The sequence below is a fragment of the Mesoplodon bidens genome (genome assembly GCF_964165515.1).
Source record: "Mesoplodon bidens genome assembly, chromosome: 1".
Taxonomy (NCBI): domain Eukaryota; kingdom Metazoa; phylum Chordata; class Mammalia; order Artiodactyla; family Ziphiidae; genus Mesoplodon; species Mesoplodon bidens.
In genome coordinates, this window is record NC_138176.1 from 9,567,912 (window position 1) to 9,585,362 (window position 17,451).

The 17,451-nt window shown below is 47.5% G+C and overlaps 1 protein-coding gene across 11 annotated transcripts in view; it reads right to left on the bottom strand.

Moving 5' to 3' along the window:
- Positions 1-9,236: 9,236 nt before the first annotated feature.
- Positions 9,237-17,451, bottom strand: part of DMBT1 (deleted in malignant brain tumors 1) — a gene marked incomplete at its 5' end in the record, with an annotated part of 111,249 nt that continues 103,034 nt past the window's right edge. For all 11 annotated transcript variants that reach the window (XM_081240045.1, XM_081240044.1, XM_081240046.1 and 8 more), the window contains 4 exons: positions 9,237-9,782; positions 11,267-11,538; positions 12,128-12,516; positions 17,001-17,185. In XM_081240045.1, the coding sequence (XP_081096171.1) occupies positions 9,616-9,782; positions 11,267-11,538; positions 12,128-12,516; positions 17,001-17,185 (1,013 nt within the window). In that variant the 3' untranslated portion in view covers positions 9,237-9,615. The remainder of the gene's footprint in view (positions 9,783-11,266; positions 11,539-12,127; positions 12,517-17,000; positions 17,186-17,451) is intronic.

Here is a 17,451-nt window from a genome sequence, read left to right on the forward strand (position 1 = left end):
TCGCTTAGCACCCGGCAATAAATGCTGTACTTTCCTTGACCACAACTCAGTGTCAATATATGGGCTTTGCTGCACATCAGGCAAGTGGACCCAAGTTCAGTTCAGTAGCAGATATATCATTTGCAAATATCTTTCTTATTTCAGTAGCAGATATATCATTTACAAATATCTTCTTTCATTCAGTAGGTGGTCTTTTTGTTTTGTTGATAGTTTCCTTCCCTGTGTGAAAGATTTTTACTTTGAAGTAGTCTTATTTATTTTTACTTTTGTTTCCCTTGCCCAAGGAGACATATCCAAAAAAATATTACTGGCCTTCCCTGGTGGCACAGTGGTTGAGAGTCTGCCTGCTGATGCAGGGGACACGGGTTTGTGCCCCGATCCAGGAAGATCCCACATGCCGCGGAGCGGCTGGGCCCGTGAGCCATGGCCGCTGAGCCTGCGCGTCCGGAGCCTGTGCTCCGCAACGGGGGAGGCCACAACAGTGAGAGGCCCACGTACCGCAAAAAAAAAAAAAAAAAAAAAAATTACTAAGACCAATGTCAAAGAGCTTATGTTTTCTTCTAGAAGTTTTATGGTTTCTGGTCTTACATTTAGATCTTTAATCCATTTTGAATTTATTTTTGTGACCAATAAAAGAGGGTAGTTTAGTTTCATTCTTTTGCTGGACAAGTAACTGTCCAGTTTTCCCAGCACAGTTTATTGAAGAGGCTGTCTTTTCCCCATTGTATATTCTTGCCTCCTTTATCTTATGTTAATTGCCCATATATGTGTGAGTTAACTTCTGGGCTTTCCATTCTGTTCCATTGATCTATGTGTCTGTTTCTCTGCTGGTACCAGACTGTTTTGATTACTGTAGCTTTATAACATAGATTGAAATCAGGCAGCAGAGAGATAGCTCCAACTTTGTTCTTCATTTTCAAGATTACTTTGACTATTCAGGGTATTTTGTGCTTCCATACAAATTTTAGAATTATTTGTTCCAGTTCTGTGAAGAATGCTATTGGTATTTTGTTAGGGATTGCTTTGATTCTGTAGATTGCCATGGATATTACAGTCATTTTACTAATATTAATTCTTCCAATTCATGAACATGGTATATCTTTTCATCTGATAGTGTCATCTTCAGTTTCTTTCATTAGTGTCTTATAGTTTTCTTAGTACAGGTCTTTTACCACCTTAGGTTTATTCCTAGGTATTTTATTCTTTTTGGTGTGATTGTGAATGGGATTGTTTTTTTAATTTCATTTTCTGATAGTTTGTTTTTAGTGTATAGAAGTGAAACAGATTTCTTTTTTTTTTTTTTAATAAATTTATTTATTTATTTTTGGCTGTGTTGGGTCTTCATTTCTGTGCAAGGGCTTTCTCTAGTTGCGGCGAGCGGGGGCCACTCTTCATCGCGGTGCGTGGGCCTCTCACTATCTCGACCTCTCTTGTTGTGGAGCACAGGCTCCAGATGCGCAGGCTCAGTAGTTGTGGCTCACGGGCCCAGTTGCTCCACGGCATGTGGGATCTTCCCAGACCAGGGCTCGAACCCGTGTCCCCTGCATTGGCAGGCAGATTCTCAACCACTGCGCCACCAGGGAAGCCCCTGAAACAGATTTCTTTATATTAATTTTGTATCCTGCCACTTTACCAAGTTCATTGTTCCAAGTTCAGTGTTCCAGTAGTTCTTGGGTTTTATCTTTAGGATTTTCTATGTACACTATGATGTCATCTGTAACCAGTGACATTTAACTTCTACCTTTCCAATTTGGACTCTTTTTATTTCTTTTTCTTTTCTGATTGCTGTGGCTAGGAATTCCAATACTGTGTTGAATAAAAGTGGCAAGAGTGAGCCTCCTTGTCTTGTTCCTGATGTTAGAGGAAATGTTTTCAGCTTTTCACCATTGAGTATGGTATTAGCTGTGGGCTTGTCATATGTGGCTTTTATTATGTTGAGGTGTGTTCCCTCTATACCCATTTTGTTGAGAGTTATATTTCTTTAAAAAACTATCAGGAGCTATGGTTTCTTGATGCAGGACACTTTGAATTACTAATACCATTTTTTTGGCAAACAATAAACATTTATTGAATCAAAGAATTAATGAATGGATGAATGGATAAAATAGTTATTTTTAAAATCTGTCTCATTACCCTTGTTTTCATGAGACCTTTTTTTTTGGCCATGCCATGCAGCTTGTGGGATCTTAGTTCCCCAACCAGGGATCGAACACAGGCCCCAGCAGTGGAAGTTCGGAGTCCTAACCACTGGACCACCAGGGAATTCCTGTCATAAGGCTACTTTTTAAAGCAGTTTTAGGTTCAGAGTAAAATTGTGACGGAGGCACAGAGATTTTCCACATACCCCAAGCCCCACACATGCATAGCCTCCTTTATTATCATCATAACTCATCAGGGTGGTACATTTGTCAAACTGATGAATAAAAATTGAAGCATCATAATCATCTGAAGTCCGTGGTTTACATTAGACTTCACTCTTGGTGTTCAAACATTCTATGGGTTCGGACAAATGTATAATGACATATATGCATCATTATAATATCACACAGAGTATTTTCATTGCCCTCAAAATCCTCTGTGCTCCACATATTCATCACTACTCCCTAAGCCCTGCAAACCACTGACCTTTTTACTGTTTTCATAGTTTTACGTTTTCTAGAATGTCAAATAGCTGGAACGGTAAAGTATGTAGCTTTATCAGATTGGCGTCTTTCACTTATCAATATGCCTTTAAGTTTCTTCCATTTGTCTTTTCATTTGTTTGTTTGTTTGTTTGTTTTCGGCTGTGTTGGATCTTCGTTGTTGTGCGTGGGCTTTCTCTAGTTGCGGTGAGCAGGGGTTACTCTCCATTGCAGTGCGTGGGCTTCTCATTGTGGTAGCTTCTCTTATTGTGGAGCACGGGCTCTAGGTGCACAGGCTTCAGTAGTTGCAGCACATGGACTCACTAGTTGTGGCATGCGAGCTTCAGTAGTTGTGGCTCATGGACTCTAGAGCACAGGCTCAGTAATTGTGGTGCATGGGCTTAGTTGCTCCATATCATGTGGAATCTTCCCAGACCAGGGATTGAACCCATGTCCCCTGCATTAGCAGGTGAATTCTTAGCCTCTGCACTACCAGGGAAGTCCCTTTTCATGGTTTGATAGCTCATTTCTTTTTAGTGCTGGAGAATGTTCCATTCCTGGATGTACTACATTTTATTGACTCATTCACCTACCAAAGGACGTCTTGGCTGCTTCTGAGTTTTGACAATTATTAATAAAGCTGCATAACATTCGAGTGCAGATTTTTGTGTGAACATAAGTTTTCAATTCTTTTGTGTAAATACCAAGATACATGATTAGATTCCACATATAAGTGATATCATATGATATTTGTCTTTCTCTGTCTGACTTACTTCACTTAATGTGATAATCTCTGGGTCCATCCACATTACTGCAAATGACACTATTTCATTCTTTTTTATGGCTGAGTAGTATTCCATTATATATATATATATATATATATATATATATATATATATATATATATATATATATATATATACCACATCTTCTTTATCCATTCATCAGTCAATGGGCATTTAGGTTGCTTCCATGTCTTGGCTATTGTAAACAGTGCTGCTATGAACATTGGGGTGCATGTATCTTTTTGAATTAGAGTTTTCTCCAGATTTATTCCTAGGAGTGGGATTTCTGGATCATATGTTAACACTATTTTTGGTTTTTAAGTAACTTCCATTCAGCTCTCCACAGTGGCAGCACCCATTTACATTCCCACCAACAGTGTAGGCGGGTTCCATTTTCTCCACACCCTCTCCAGCATTTGCTATTTGTAGGCTTTTAAACTATGGCCATTCTGACTGGTGTGAGGTGATACCTCATTGTGGTTTTGATTTGCATTTCTCTAATAATTAGTGATATTGATTATCTTTTCATGTGCCTGTTGGCCATCTGTGTGTCTTCTTTGGAGAAATTTCGGTCTTCTGCCCATTTTTTGATTGAGCTTTTTAAAAAATATTAAGCTGTATGAGTTGTTCATGCTGCCTTGACAACTGCAGCATTATAGAAATTTTGAAGTCAGATAGTGTCAGTCTTCCAATTTTGTTCTTCTCCTTCAATATTTTTTTGTCTATTTTGTGTCATTTGCCTCCACATATAAAGTTTTCAGTCAGCTTGTCCATACCTACAAAATAACTTGCTGGGATTTTGAATGGGATTGCATTGAATTTATAGATAAATTTGGGAAGAACTAAAATCTTGACAATATTGAGTCTTCCTGCCCATGAACATGGATTATCTCTCCATTCACTTAGCTATCCTTTGATTTAATTCAAAAGAGTTTTGTAGTTTTTCTCATGTAGATCACGTAAAAATTTTGTTTGATTAAAACCTAAGCATTTCGGGCTTCCCTGGTGGCGCAGTGGTTGGGAGTCCGCCTGCCGATGCAGGGGACGCGGGTTCGTGCCCCGGTCCGGGAAGATCCCACATGCCGCGGAGTGTCTGGGCCCGTGAGCCATGGCCGCTGGGCCTGCGCGTCCGGAGCCTGTGCTCCGCAGCGGGAGAGGCCACAGAAGTGAGAGGCCCGCATACCGCAAAAAAAAAAAAAAAAAAAAAAAAAAAAACCTAAGCATTTCACTTTTGGGGTGCTAATGTAAATTATATTGTGTTTTTTACTTCAAATTTTGTTTGTTCATTGCTAATATATAGGCAAGCAATTGACTTTTGTATATTAACCTTTTTATTCTGCAGCCTTGGTATAATCATGCATTACTTCCAAGAGGTTTTTTATTTCTTAACAGTTCTTTCATATTCTCTAAGAGATGATCATGTCATCTGTGAACAAAGTTTATCTCTTCCTTACCAATCTGAATACTTTTTACTTACTTTCTTTGCCTTATTGCATACTGGAAGCAAAACTTTCCAGTATGATGTTGAAAAGGAGTGGTGAGAGGGAATATACTTGCCCTATACCAGATATTCATGGGAAGATTTGAATTTCTCAACGGTAGGTATGATGCCTGCTATGGGGTTTTTATGCATATTCTTTATGAAGTTGAGGAAATTTCCCTCTATTCCTATTTTACCCTGAATATTGATGACGAATGAGTTGAATTTTGTCAAATGTTTTCATGCATATATTGTTACGATCATGTGGTTTTTCTTTTTCACCCTATTGATGTGCTGGATTACAATAATTGACTTTTGCATGTTCAACCAGCCTTATGTACCCATAAGAAATCCCACATGATTGTGTGTATACACTGTTGGATTCAATATACTAACATTTTGTTGAAGATTCTTGCCCATATGGCTTTGAAATTATTTCAAAATAAATTATTATTTTTTAAATATCAGAAGTTATGCCTTCAATGATACCATTGATCTCCTTCAAGATTCCTATTACAGTCTTTGCAGGAGTGTTCTTAAAAATTAATCTGGAGTGATGAGGTAAATCCATAGAGACAGAAGCAGATGGATGGTTGCAAGGTAGTGTCAGTCTTCCAACAGGATGGAGGGGAAAAGAGATGACCATTTATGTTGTGGGCTTCATTTAGGGCCGATGAAAATGCGTTGGACCTAGATAGACTTGGTGGCTGTACAACACGGTGATTATACCAAACTCCACTGAAGTACCCTTGAAATGGTTCATTTTATGTTATGTAAATTTCACATCATTAAAAATAATCTCAATCTCCCAGTTTATTGGGATTGACATATATACACCAATATGTATAAAACGGATAACTAATAAGAACCTGCTGTTTAAAAAAATAAATAAAATTATAAAAAAATAAACATAAAAGAGCCAAATGGCTTTTAGAATACCTTTGAGGAAACTTGTCACTGATTAAATAAAGTTGGTCATTTAGACACATGAGGCAAAACAAAAAACAAAAAACAATCTCCCCAAACACACTAATCCAGAGTAAACTTCTGTGCCAATTGTTGATTTCCTTGGCCAACATGCTTAGCATTTCCTTCAATAAATGTGTTGTCATTTGGTTTTGCAGGTCCATTTGGAGTGGGATATCTTCATGATCTCTGTGTCTCCCACAGCCCTCTCCCCATCCTCCGTCCCCACACTCTCCTCTCCTGGTCCTAGTGGTTTCACAGTCACCTCCTCACAGCTCTTTCCTGGGCCAGCTGGATCTCCTGCAGAGATACTGCAGATCTAGTTGGAGATCTAGTCAGAGATCCAGGAGTGCCTGCACTGTGTCCACCTTCCATCTCCCACAGCAGGGCCCCAGGTCCAGCAGAAGATCTTCATCAGCCTCCCTTAGCTGGTGGTCGTTGGGTGGGTGGATGCACGTCAGTCCCCATGTGGTTGGCCAGCTCCTGGCCCTCCCAGCAGGTCATGTCAGTGGAGGCCATGGCGGCTCCTAGCTCTCAGTTGACCCTGAGCTTCAACCTATTGCCCATTTTTGTGTCATCAGTGTTTCCAGATCTTAGAAACATTACTTTTCTATTTGAACCCATGTGAGCTTTTGATTTTTCCCTATGTTATCCATATAGTCATGTGCTGAATTTCAGGGAGGTTTTTACCCCAAGGCAAAGGGACATTTCTCCAAGTGACTGGTGAGTCAACTCTGTAAGAATCACAGTTGGGAGTGGGAGGACTGTAGCTCACCGCCCTGCACCAGCTCAACCAGAGAGGCTCCTGAGTGACTCTAAAGTTTGAAATGACTTAGCTTTAAAACAATTGAGCCTATTTAAAATATTGAACCTGTTTTCATGTTTACCCTGAAGGAATTCAGAACTTGCCACCAGAAAGCATGCTGATATGGCATATTAACTGTTTTGACTTAAAGACACTTGAAAAAAGACAAATCCAAAACAACAACACACTCAGCGCACTCTGACCTTCTTTCATTTTCTTAAAAACAGGAGACAAGTTGCCATTGAAATGCATACTCCTTATGCCAGAAGGAAATAACATTCTTTTTTTCTTTTTTTTGCGGTACGCGGGCCTCTCACTGTTGTGGCCTCTCCCGTTGCGGAGCACAGGCTCCGGACGCGCAGGCTCAGCGGCCATGGCTCACGGGCCTAGCCGCTCTGCGGCATGTGGGATCTTCCCGGACCGGGACACGAACCCGTGTCCCCTGCATCGGCAGGCGGACTCTCATCCACTGCGCCACCAGGGAAGCCCCAGAAATAACATTCTTATCATCAGGACATAAAGTTGAGTCCAGAGAATTCTATACACAGAGACCTTGATAAAATAATTCTAATTATCTTGTCTTCCTCACATAGTGTAATTACTTTTCTACCATTGTTTCTCTTTGTTGAAACACATATAAAAGCAAGTAGGTTTCCCAATTTGGGAGGTTTTCATTTCTTATGAAGTCTCTCCCCATGTCATGTAAAACTTGCATTAAATAAACTTGTATGCTTTCCTCCTGTTGAGTTGTCTTCTGTCAACTGAAGCCGCAGCCCTGCCGCATAAAACCCGAAGAGGGTAACGATAAGCTTTTGCCCCCCAACCACTACAAGCCAAACCTAATTCCAGTTCAGCAGCCTTTGTCTCCAGGGGTGACGTCAATCTGCTTCCCTGTGTTAGAGAAAAGAGTCAGGCACATTACAGATGCAGTTACAAACTGAGAACAAGTCCAAGGAAAAGCCCTGGGCCTCATCTGACTGCTCTCCGTTCCCGCAAAGTGCAGCCCCAGGGTGGGCTCCGTGCCCACGGCTTTGCAGAGGCAGCCCGTTTGCAGTTTCCAGCTGGTCCTCCTGAAAAGGGCAGACAACACCCAAATGGCTTCTTCTCTCTCTGAGCTAGACCCTCCCTCCACAGAGAAGTCAAAGCAGGACTAGCCTCCCTTCAAGGAATCTCTTCCTGAAACGGACATCCTGTTAGAACGGGGTCCTGTGACTCCAGCCACCAGGGACCCTTCCCCACTAGACACTTTCCCTTTTCCACTTCTCCTGCAGGCAGAGATGTCACTGTGCTCACACGCTGGAGAGTGACCATGAGTGGTGCTGACCTAGCTCCTCACATGGTGCTGGAAGACATTACCCAGTCCACCCCAGGTGTGCGCGTGCGTGCACACACACACACACACACACACACGTCATGAAGGCCCATATGCTTTTGTAACTCAGGGTCTTGATCCAGTCCTGAGTAAAACCTGAGGTCTTCTCACCCATCTGGTCTTGGCCCCTAGAGACCAGAAAAGAGAAAAAAAAAGACCAGACACTAACCTGAGCTAACGGGCAGTCTCCCAAATCCTGTGTCCGGGGGATCAAGGCAGGTAGCAGCCACAGCCACCTTGGCTGCTGCACTTTGGCCTGGTCTCCTGCCTGCTTCTCCATCCTGTCTGCTACATGGTGTGGTTGTCATGGGAACCTAGACCCCAGCTCCCCGCTAGCCCTGCTGCCCAAAGTTTAGGTTGACCAACCCTCCTGGTTAGTCAGGGAACAGAGGGAATTCTCAGGACAAGGAGCAGCAGTGTCAAACCAAGAAGGGCCCAGGAAAATAAGGGTGAGTGGTCCCCTCCCAAACCAGGGTGATATAAATGAGGCTCCAGTGGCCAAAGGACAGGGGACAGGTTTTAGTGGTCAGATGGCCAACCGCATGCAGCAGTGTCAAGCAGGTCCCCTGTCAACCTAGCAGGAGATGCTTTCACACAGATGTTAAAGGCTCCAACTTCCTGTACTTCCTGACCCTCCACCAAGTCTACTCCACACTTCCCACCTCACGGGAGGCCATGTGGGAGGGAGCCGACATGTCAAGGGTCATTGCAGGTCTCTGTCGAGAGTTTTCTGTCCTGTTTCCCCCATGAGCTCCTGACATTTCACCCTCTCAGCCCACACCCCAAGCTCGACACCACCCCAGGACCCTCGGGCCAACCTCAGCCCTCCTACAACTACCTGCTCCATCGAGGACACGTACAAGAAGAGAATGTGCCCAACTTTGCCTCCCATGCCCTGCGTACAGAGGCTGTAATGGGTCCAGGGAGGGGAAGCAGGTTGATGTGGGCATGGCTGTCTGCCCATCACAGCCGCCTTGCCCGTGAAGACCCCCAGGGGCTGTGTGTGGAGGATGCAGTGAAGCTGTCTCACCCCCATCTGTCCACTGCTCACTCCACACTCTCCTCTGCCTCAGGGGCACGACAGGGCAGGGCCCCGTGGCCTATCTCACTCCTTGTGGGAGCCCACATTACCTGTCTACCTCACATGAAGGGATCAGTGCTTAGATGTGACACTGGAAACAGTGACCAAACCGACACTTGCTTTGAAAATTTCTTTATTTGGCTTGTCCTATGATAAGAAAAGGCTAATATATACACCACAGGCCAAAGAAGCTGGTTCATAAAGAGTCAGAAAAGAAATTCTATCTAGAACAAGCGCTGCTGCTTCTAGTGTGTGGCTCACTGCCTCACGTGGGATTTTAGGTTCCAGCACCTGCTTGCCTGACATTTTGTCCCAGCACCAAGTCTGCGTTTCTGGGAAAACCTGCTCCCATCTTTCTCACCCCCTCCTCCACCACCCATCACTGTGCACCTGGGCCAGAGTTGGGTGCTCTGTGTGCCAAGCTCTGGACGCTGGTTTCTTCCCTCCTCTTACGGGCTCCAGGGCATGGGGGCCTGTGTCTGAGCACCGCGCGTGTCCTCCTGCTTCACATCCTAGAGCTCAGACGCTGGCCATGGGCAGCACGGGTGCTTCTCCCCAGTGTGAAGGCTGCTACAGCCAAGAGCACGACCAGGAAGACCCCAGCAAAGATGGTGGCACTGTGGTAGCTCCCCTGGGCGCTGGCCTCCTCTTCCAGGTCAACCTCTGGCTGGTCTGGGAAGGAGAGGGGAGAGATGTAAGGACGGGGGTCCCCGGGCAGGGTGATGGCAATCAGAACTGTTTGGTGGGCGGGGAAGAGAAGGGAGAAAAGAGTGCCTTTCAGGAAACTGAGGTCAGACCCCAAAGAGCAGCTGAGTGTCAGCCCTGGCAGATTTCACAGTGTCTTGTTGGCCAACAGGAGCAAAGAAGGTGTGTGAACAGGAAGTCAGAGCTGGGCTTTGGCATAAGATATCTGGCTGAAGGCTACCGATGGATGGGAGGAGAGTGAGTTGGGGCATTTGAGCCCATTTGGGAAATGGGCACAAAGGTCCCAGCAAGAGGGACACCGGCCTTAAGCTACCACAGTGTCGGTGGGAAGAGAAGGGAAAGGAGAGACATGAGCAGTGTCATCATCGGCCGCCTTTGCCCCTCCCCCTGCCCTGCCTTCCTTCTCTCTTGTAGCTCCAGCCCCCGTGGTGGGTACCATGCAGGTGACTTATGGCCGCACTGTGTCCCCTCCCGCTGGAATGGAAGCTCCTCCGGGCAAGGATTTTGATGTATTTAGTTCTCTGTCTCCTGGCACATAATAGGGCTTCCAAAGATGCCGGGAATGTTGCACATGGGAGGAAAGACCCTGGGAGCAGCCAGACTTCTGGGGAAGGGTCTGAATCTGGGCCTGGAGGGGAGCGAGCTGTCAGAGATCCTCTGTGGGGTGAAGCCCTGTGACTGCGGGAGGATTTGTGACCAGTGCTGCTCCGCATCTGCTCCTGTCACCAACGCCGCCACCACATTTGTCGACCTGGCCCGGTCTGGACCAGAAATCATGGGAATCCCTCGGCAAACATTTCCTCACCCACGTGCACAGCAGAACAGCACAGTGGGAAATCTGCTCCCCGTTCTAGATGGGGAAAATGAAATGGCTTTTCCAGGATCAACCCCTGGGAGCCGTGAGAATAAACCAGTCCTGCCTGGACCCACACGGCCCTGCCCAGACCCTGACTGTGCTTCCCCAGGGCTACAGTTTGTCACCATCATTATAAGTAATAATGTGATGATTACTGTTAACGTTGGTGACAGTAACGATAGTAACAAAATCACCGTTCTTTGCAGCCAGTGACTTACACCAGGCAGGGGCCAGAGCAGTGTAACTAACAGTGCTTTGTGTAACGCCCTCAACAGTCCTAAGAGGTAAGTATTAACGTTTTTGTTTTACAGAAGAGGAGTGTGAGGTTGGGTATTCAGAACCCAGAGGGTAAAACCGTCAGGTGTTCTGTGTCCCACATGAGAACTGTCTTGACCACACCCTACATGCGCATCCCCCAGAGACCAGAAGCTCTTGGAAGAAGGTGAGAACCAGGTCTAGCTCCACTTCATATCGCCCAGGGTAGCACAGGAACCCTATTCGAGGGGAAACGGGACACCCACGGAAGCATCCCAAGTCCCCACGGTTCATGGGCCTGGGCCCCGGCAGATGGCGGGGTGGGGTGATGGCCACCTACCCAGGCTCCTCTTCTCAGCATGCGGGACCTGCAGGTGGATGGGTCCCAGGGCGACATCCACCTTCTCCTGGTAGGAGCCCACGCCCCTCTTGGCCCTCACGATGCAGCCTCTGCTGCAGCGGGACGAGGCGTCGTACGCCCTGCACACGACCATCTTGCACTGCAGGTACACGGAGGGGAAGCGGCTCAGGAAGTGGAAGGAACTGAACTTGAAGCGGAGGACGTTGGGCGAGGGCTGGCGGTAGGATCGGTAGGTTTCATCCTTCACACACCTGGAGAAGGAGAGGAGTCACCGTCAGCCCTCAGCAAGGCGCTGCCCTCCTCAAGCCACCCACCCCGTGGGCTGGGCATCCTCCTCAGAGGGTGGCGGTCAGGGGACCGCCTGCTGCCTTCACAGCCTTCCTTGTGGACCACCTGCTGGGCATGCTCTTTGTGCGGCACCCCACCTCCTCCTTCTTGTTTAATCCTTCCAACAGGCTGTGATATGTATGGGCTTCACTACGCGCATTTGATGGCTGCAGAAACTGGCTCAGAGAGACGCTATTGCCTGTCCAGAGCGATGCAGCTGGGACGGGGCAGAGCTGGCATCCCAACCTCCATCTGCTTCAAAATCAGTGTTTTCCCACTACAGGCATGTCTTTTTAATATTAAGGCTTGCCTGGAGTTTAGTCACTCGGTCTAATTTTACTTTATAGTTAACCTGCTTGATGGCCACTCAGTCCTCCAGATGCCCAGAGATGACAGCCTGGCTGGTTAAGCTGGAGCTACTGGGAGCCCAGTCTGCCTTCCTTGAGCTCTGGGCTGGCTGTGTGTGAGTTATCAGGTAGAGGCTGAAGTCCACCCCATGAAGACACTCCTTACCCGCTCCGGATGAGATCATAAGTCAAAGATGTAAAGTCATTGGGAGATGGTGACGCCACACAGGTGTCCACAAATAAGGCCAGGGAGGCGTTAGAATGGAGGATTTCAGCCTGAAGGTACAAATCCTGATTCAGGTCCACATAGTATGGGCTGCTGGTCACGGGATATAAGAATGAAGAGGATGTATAAAAGGAAATGTTCACGTCAAAATTGCTGTATTGTATGTTCTTGACCTCGAGGGTGTCATTAACAATGTACATCGTGTTAACCCAGGTGTTCTGGAGCATTTTGCAGCTGATGTGAATGTGGAGGTCTTTCCTCCTGCTGATAATGCCACTCGAAACAGCTGCTTTGAGGAAGTTGGAGTAGGTGATGGTATCATTATCCACCTGGGGAGACAGGCAGGCGAGCAGAGTCAGGCAAACGTCACCCACTAAGGGAATCTCGTTGCTGCTTTGGGTGAGAATGAGACTGAAGAGATGCTGCAAGATTTCAAAACCCTCCCAGAACCACACAGAGACGGCACATCATGCCTATCACCATGGCTACCATTCCCTGGGATGGATACACTTCACCAACAAGACTCCCTCCTTTCACACATCCCCTTTCCTCTGCCACGTGACGGGGACCACAGTGTGTTGGTGCCTCCCAGGAGCTGCTGCTTATGGAAAGATGGGGGTGTCTGGATGACTCCCTACCCCTGCTGTATGACTAAGCTGAGTTTGGTCTTCATGGCTCAGGGCCCTTCTGGCTTGTTCTATTTCACTCTCACTCTTGCTGGGAGAAATCAGGGGAGGCAGTCGTGGGAGGGGCTAGTGGGATTCGTTTTCACTGTGCTGTTTGGATGGGTCAGTAGTTATTGCAGTTTGGTGTCTGAAGCTGCCGGAGCCCGAAGCAACAGAGATCCAGAGTTATGGCTGCGGCAGGTCTCTGATCTCTGGGGCAGGAAATTCCCCAGAGGCTCGTATGGACCACGAGGTGGTGGTGTGTGTGGGGGATTGGAGTGGGGGCCATGGCAATGCTGGAGCGCTTCCTGTCACGCTTTGCTTCTCCACTCCCCAAACCACAGGACCATTTCCTGCTGTGCCTTTCATGAAGCAGCAAATTCATAAGAATGTTGGTCTCTCATGCTGTTTGATGTGCCTACCGTCTCATAAGAGTGACCTTTCCAGAGACAAGAGTCTCACACCTGGTGGTCTGTAAGCATTTCAAGGAAAGGGTGGTGTCTAAGCATCTCTCTTTTCCCAGGGCTTGGTGTAGTGTTAACTATAGCATCAACAGCATCAGTAAAGATCCATGGAATGGAGGAAAGGTCCAGGGGACAGAAGTCCAACAAAAGTACTTGTGATGAAAGAAGGATGGTGCCAGGAGCAACCAGCCCAAATGGCCAAGAGGACACAGGTGAGCAAGCGCCCCTGGAAGCCCCATGGTCATGATCATCTGGCCGCAGGTGAGGTGAGCACAAGAGCAGCGTCCCCAGGTGGAGACTGGGGGTGGCGCACTCCTTCCCTCCCAAGTGCTGTGATGGTTGTGAGCAAACTTGTCCTTGCCTCGTACGAGTTCCCACCAGCTGTGGGTGCTTCTGCAAGAACAGGCATAAAAATAACACCATAGTGGCCTAAATAGAAGCCCTAAAATGTAAGACAACCTTACTCTTTAAAAAAAAAAAAATAGGGGCTTCCCTGGTGGCTCAGTTGTTGAGAGTCCGCCTGCCAATACAGGGGACACGGGTTCGTGTCCCGGTCCGGGAAGATCCCACATGCCGCGGGGCGGCTGGGCCCGTGAGCCGTGGCCGCTGAGCCTGCGCGTCCGGAGCCTGTGCTCCGCAACGGGAGAGGCCACAACAGTGAGAGGCCCGCGTACCGAAAAAAAAAAACAAAGCAAGTTTGCCACAGCAAGTTAGTCATATACGCTGTCAGGAGCAAAAGTTCATTCCTGGCCATTTGGGAGATTAGACAAGTTCCCTTCTGAAGCCAACACTTGTACAACGTAAATATAATTATTCTTTAGAGCAGCATGTGTTGGAGAGGCTTTCACTTCATGTCTGAAGCTGCAAAATTCAGCTCTGAGTTTGTCCTTTCCAGAAAGACATGCGAAAAGAGAAAAGTTTAAAAACTACCTAAAGTGGTCTTGCCACCCTGGGACCCTTGCCTACTCTCTGACCGTGGGTTTCCCTTTTCTCCCATCAGAGGGAGGCTCTGGCCTGCAGGGAGCGCCAGAGCCCGCACTTTGGACTCAGGTCTGGCAAAGGGCCTAGGAAGGGCTCTATGCCTTCCAGTCCTTCATGGGAAGTACACTGTGTTTTCTGCCTTTATATTTTCTTAAAAAGGGGGGGGGGCTTTATATTGGAGTGCCAATGGTTATTGCAAGAAACCATATAAATGTTGCCACTTTGTTACTCCTTCAAAGACAAGCTGAGGTGCCTTCAGTTGAACTCTGTACAGTCCCATGAAAGTGTTCTTGAATCCACATTTGCCTGTGGTTTCCATGGTCAAGCTAGATTCTGAATGCATGCCAAACAATGAACGTGGGGTGCAGGTTTATTTCTTGATCATCAGAAGCTGTTCTGATTTTAAATTAAAATTCATTATTAGACGTCTGCTCAGTGTGCAAGGCACTTGGGATGGAGTGGGAGTCTGGCAGACATGTCCACGGCTTTCCCATAGAGACTTGGCCCCTTCCGCCTGGCATCCCACTCCTGTGGTGGGGAGACCTTGCCTGTTCAGACACATGATCCAACGTTTGTCAGACACATACTAAACGGGGCACCTGGAGGAGATGCAGAAAGTACCAGCTACGGTTCATGCCGTCCTGCCTTTGAATGCCGGCTCCACAGTTCATGTTCATGTGGCCTTGGGCAAGTGGCTTAACCTCTGCAAGCTTCCGTTTCCTCACAATTAAATGGGAATAGAAGTTGTCTCGAGAATTTTGAAAGTCTCGTGGAACTCTTCGTTCAGTGCCTGGCACGCATACTAGCCCTTAATAATCTGATTATAAAGGCTTAGGCTCCACACCAGGGGCACTGGCAGTTGCAAAGATGAATGAAACACTGGCTTGCCCTGGAGGCACGGTTTGCTAAGGGATACAAGTATTTAAATAAGCAGAGGAATCAGAATGTAGCCTGTGCTGCCCATGACCAGCCACGTTGGAAGACCAGGGCTGGCCCGTGGATTTGGCAGCTCCTATTGGAGATGAAGGAACACAAATAGGATGGATCGGATGTCAGAGGCTCCAGGCTGCATGTCCGGAACTGGGAGGGCTGGGTCACCTTTGGTAGACTGATTCCCCCTGACTAAACTCAGGACAAACCAGAATCCAACACGACTGACTGATAGCACGAAATGTAAAAGCCAGGTCCACTAGAACATTCGCAGGGCGTGACTCATCTGTGCCCTTCTCTGCGTGTAAGCCTCCCTGACCCACTCGGCTCCTATCAGAAGGAGATCTGGTGTCTGCAGGGACTGTCCAGTGGGAGCTGGGGGGCCACAGTGGCAACTGCAGACCCTTGGGCGCGGGCACCCACCTGTGGCCGACAGGCCCATGTGGTTAGCTTAACGAGTGTCCCCTCCTTCTCTCACGGTTCCTTATGACCTTGCCAGATAACGAACAGCACGCTCATAGCACCTAGCCTGGCACGCGGCAAAGGTACGGTACGTCTTTGGTGATGGGCAAACCCTCTGATCGCGTGTGTCACACACATGGTACGTATTTGAGCCTTTTGTGCTGTATATTTATACTGCGGTCCTAAACCTAATAAAAGTATTTGCACTGTGTCTGCTCCCTGACAGACAAAATCTTGAAGTGATTACTTAGGTGTCAGCCAAAAATTCAGAACTTAGAGTGCAGAGTTTAAAATGAATTTACATAAAATTAAATGCAACAACTCTAAGTTTACCATTCGGTGGGGTTTGACAGTAAAAGACTCAACACTCTCATTAATTCAAACAGCTCCATCCTGCCCCTTTGCAGGCAGCCCCCTCCCGCCAGGTCGGCTTACTATGTACACAAATTTCATAGACATGACGTCACAGGGTGGGTAATCTTTCGTGCCTGGCTTCTTTCACTCAGTGCCACATTTTTGAGATTCTCAGCGTCTGGCGTTGGCCCTACCGCTTCCTGGCTAAGTAGCTTTAAGCAGCCTGCTTGACCCCTCAAAGCCCAGTCTCCCTGTTTTTCAAGTAGGATGACAATGAGGGGAGACTTGCATCATCTTGCTGGGGATTTGAGGGAGTTGGACACAGACTAATCTCAGTGTCTGCCACTTGTAGGTGGACAGGATTAAGGAGTTTCCTGAGACATAAGACTTCTCCATGCTAAAATCTGCAAAGTCCCAGGTCAACCAAGACAACTGGTCGCCCCAGGTGGTGACAGCTCAACAAATGATAGCTGCAGAGGCCAATTTACTGTGAAGCTAATGAAGCTTAAGCTTCAGGGCCCGCCTGCACAGGCTCTTCCGGGGCTCAGCAATGCACTGGCACAGCCATGTGTTTTTGTAAGATTTCTAAAACTAAGATATGCTTGCATTCTTTCCATGAATGAGGCACCTGCCTCTCTTGCCCACCCCAACACCAACCTGTATAAGCTCCAGGCCCTTTAGAACCTGGAGCTGCCCCTGGGAGCTGCTATCGCTCTGCCAGGCACCCTCTCTGATGGACAATGTGGGAAAAACTCCCCACTGACTTTCCTTCCTTCTATTTGGACATGGCTGCAGCTACGTCATGGCACCAAGGGATGGATTTATATCTTCAGCCCGATTACGTTCTGGTTATATCATAATCATGTTTTCTGGGTCCCCAGAATTCAAAAAGCACAGCGCAGGGCACTGTAAGAAAGCTGGCCCAGCAGGAGGGAAAGGAAGAAGCTCCAGGCTTACCTGCTGGATGGTGCCACAGCCAGAGTAGGGAACTGTGAAGGTCACCTGGCTCGAAGTCATCTGGGGCTGACACCAGTAGTTCCTGTTCCAGCCGGGAATGACAAGGTTTCTGGCAGAGTAGCCCAGGGACTGGAGGTAGCTCACGCTCACGCTGGCTCGCATGTGATTCTGCAGGCAAAGCAGCTCTGGGGGCCAAGGGCAGACAGTGCGGTCAGTGTCAGCGCCCCCCCCCCCAAGCCCACAGAAAGGAGCAGAGATTGAGATGGCTGGCAGATGGTCTGCGTGCGGACACAGCTCACCACCACGCCCGGTGCCCTGGGGCCCAAGTCAGTTTCACTCTCATGAGACCCCTTGAGGGCACAGGGACTAGGATTCCTCTGATGGAGAAGTGAAGGCAGGGTGTGAAACAAGCAAAATGTTTTGCCAAGTTGCCGCTTATCCATATAGTAAA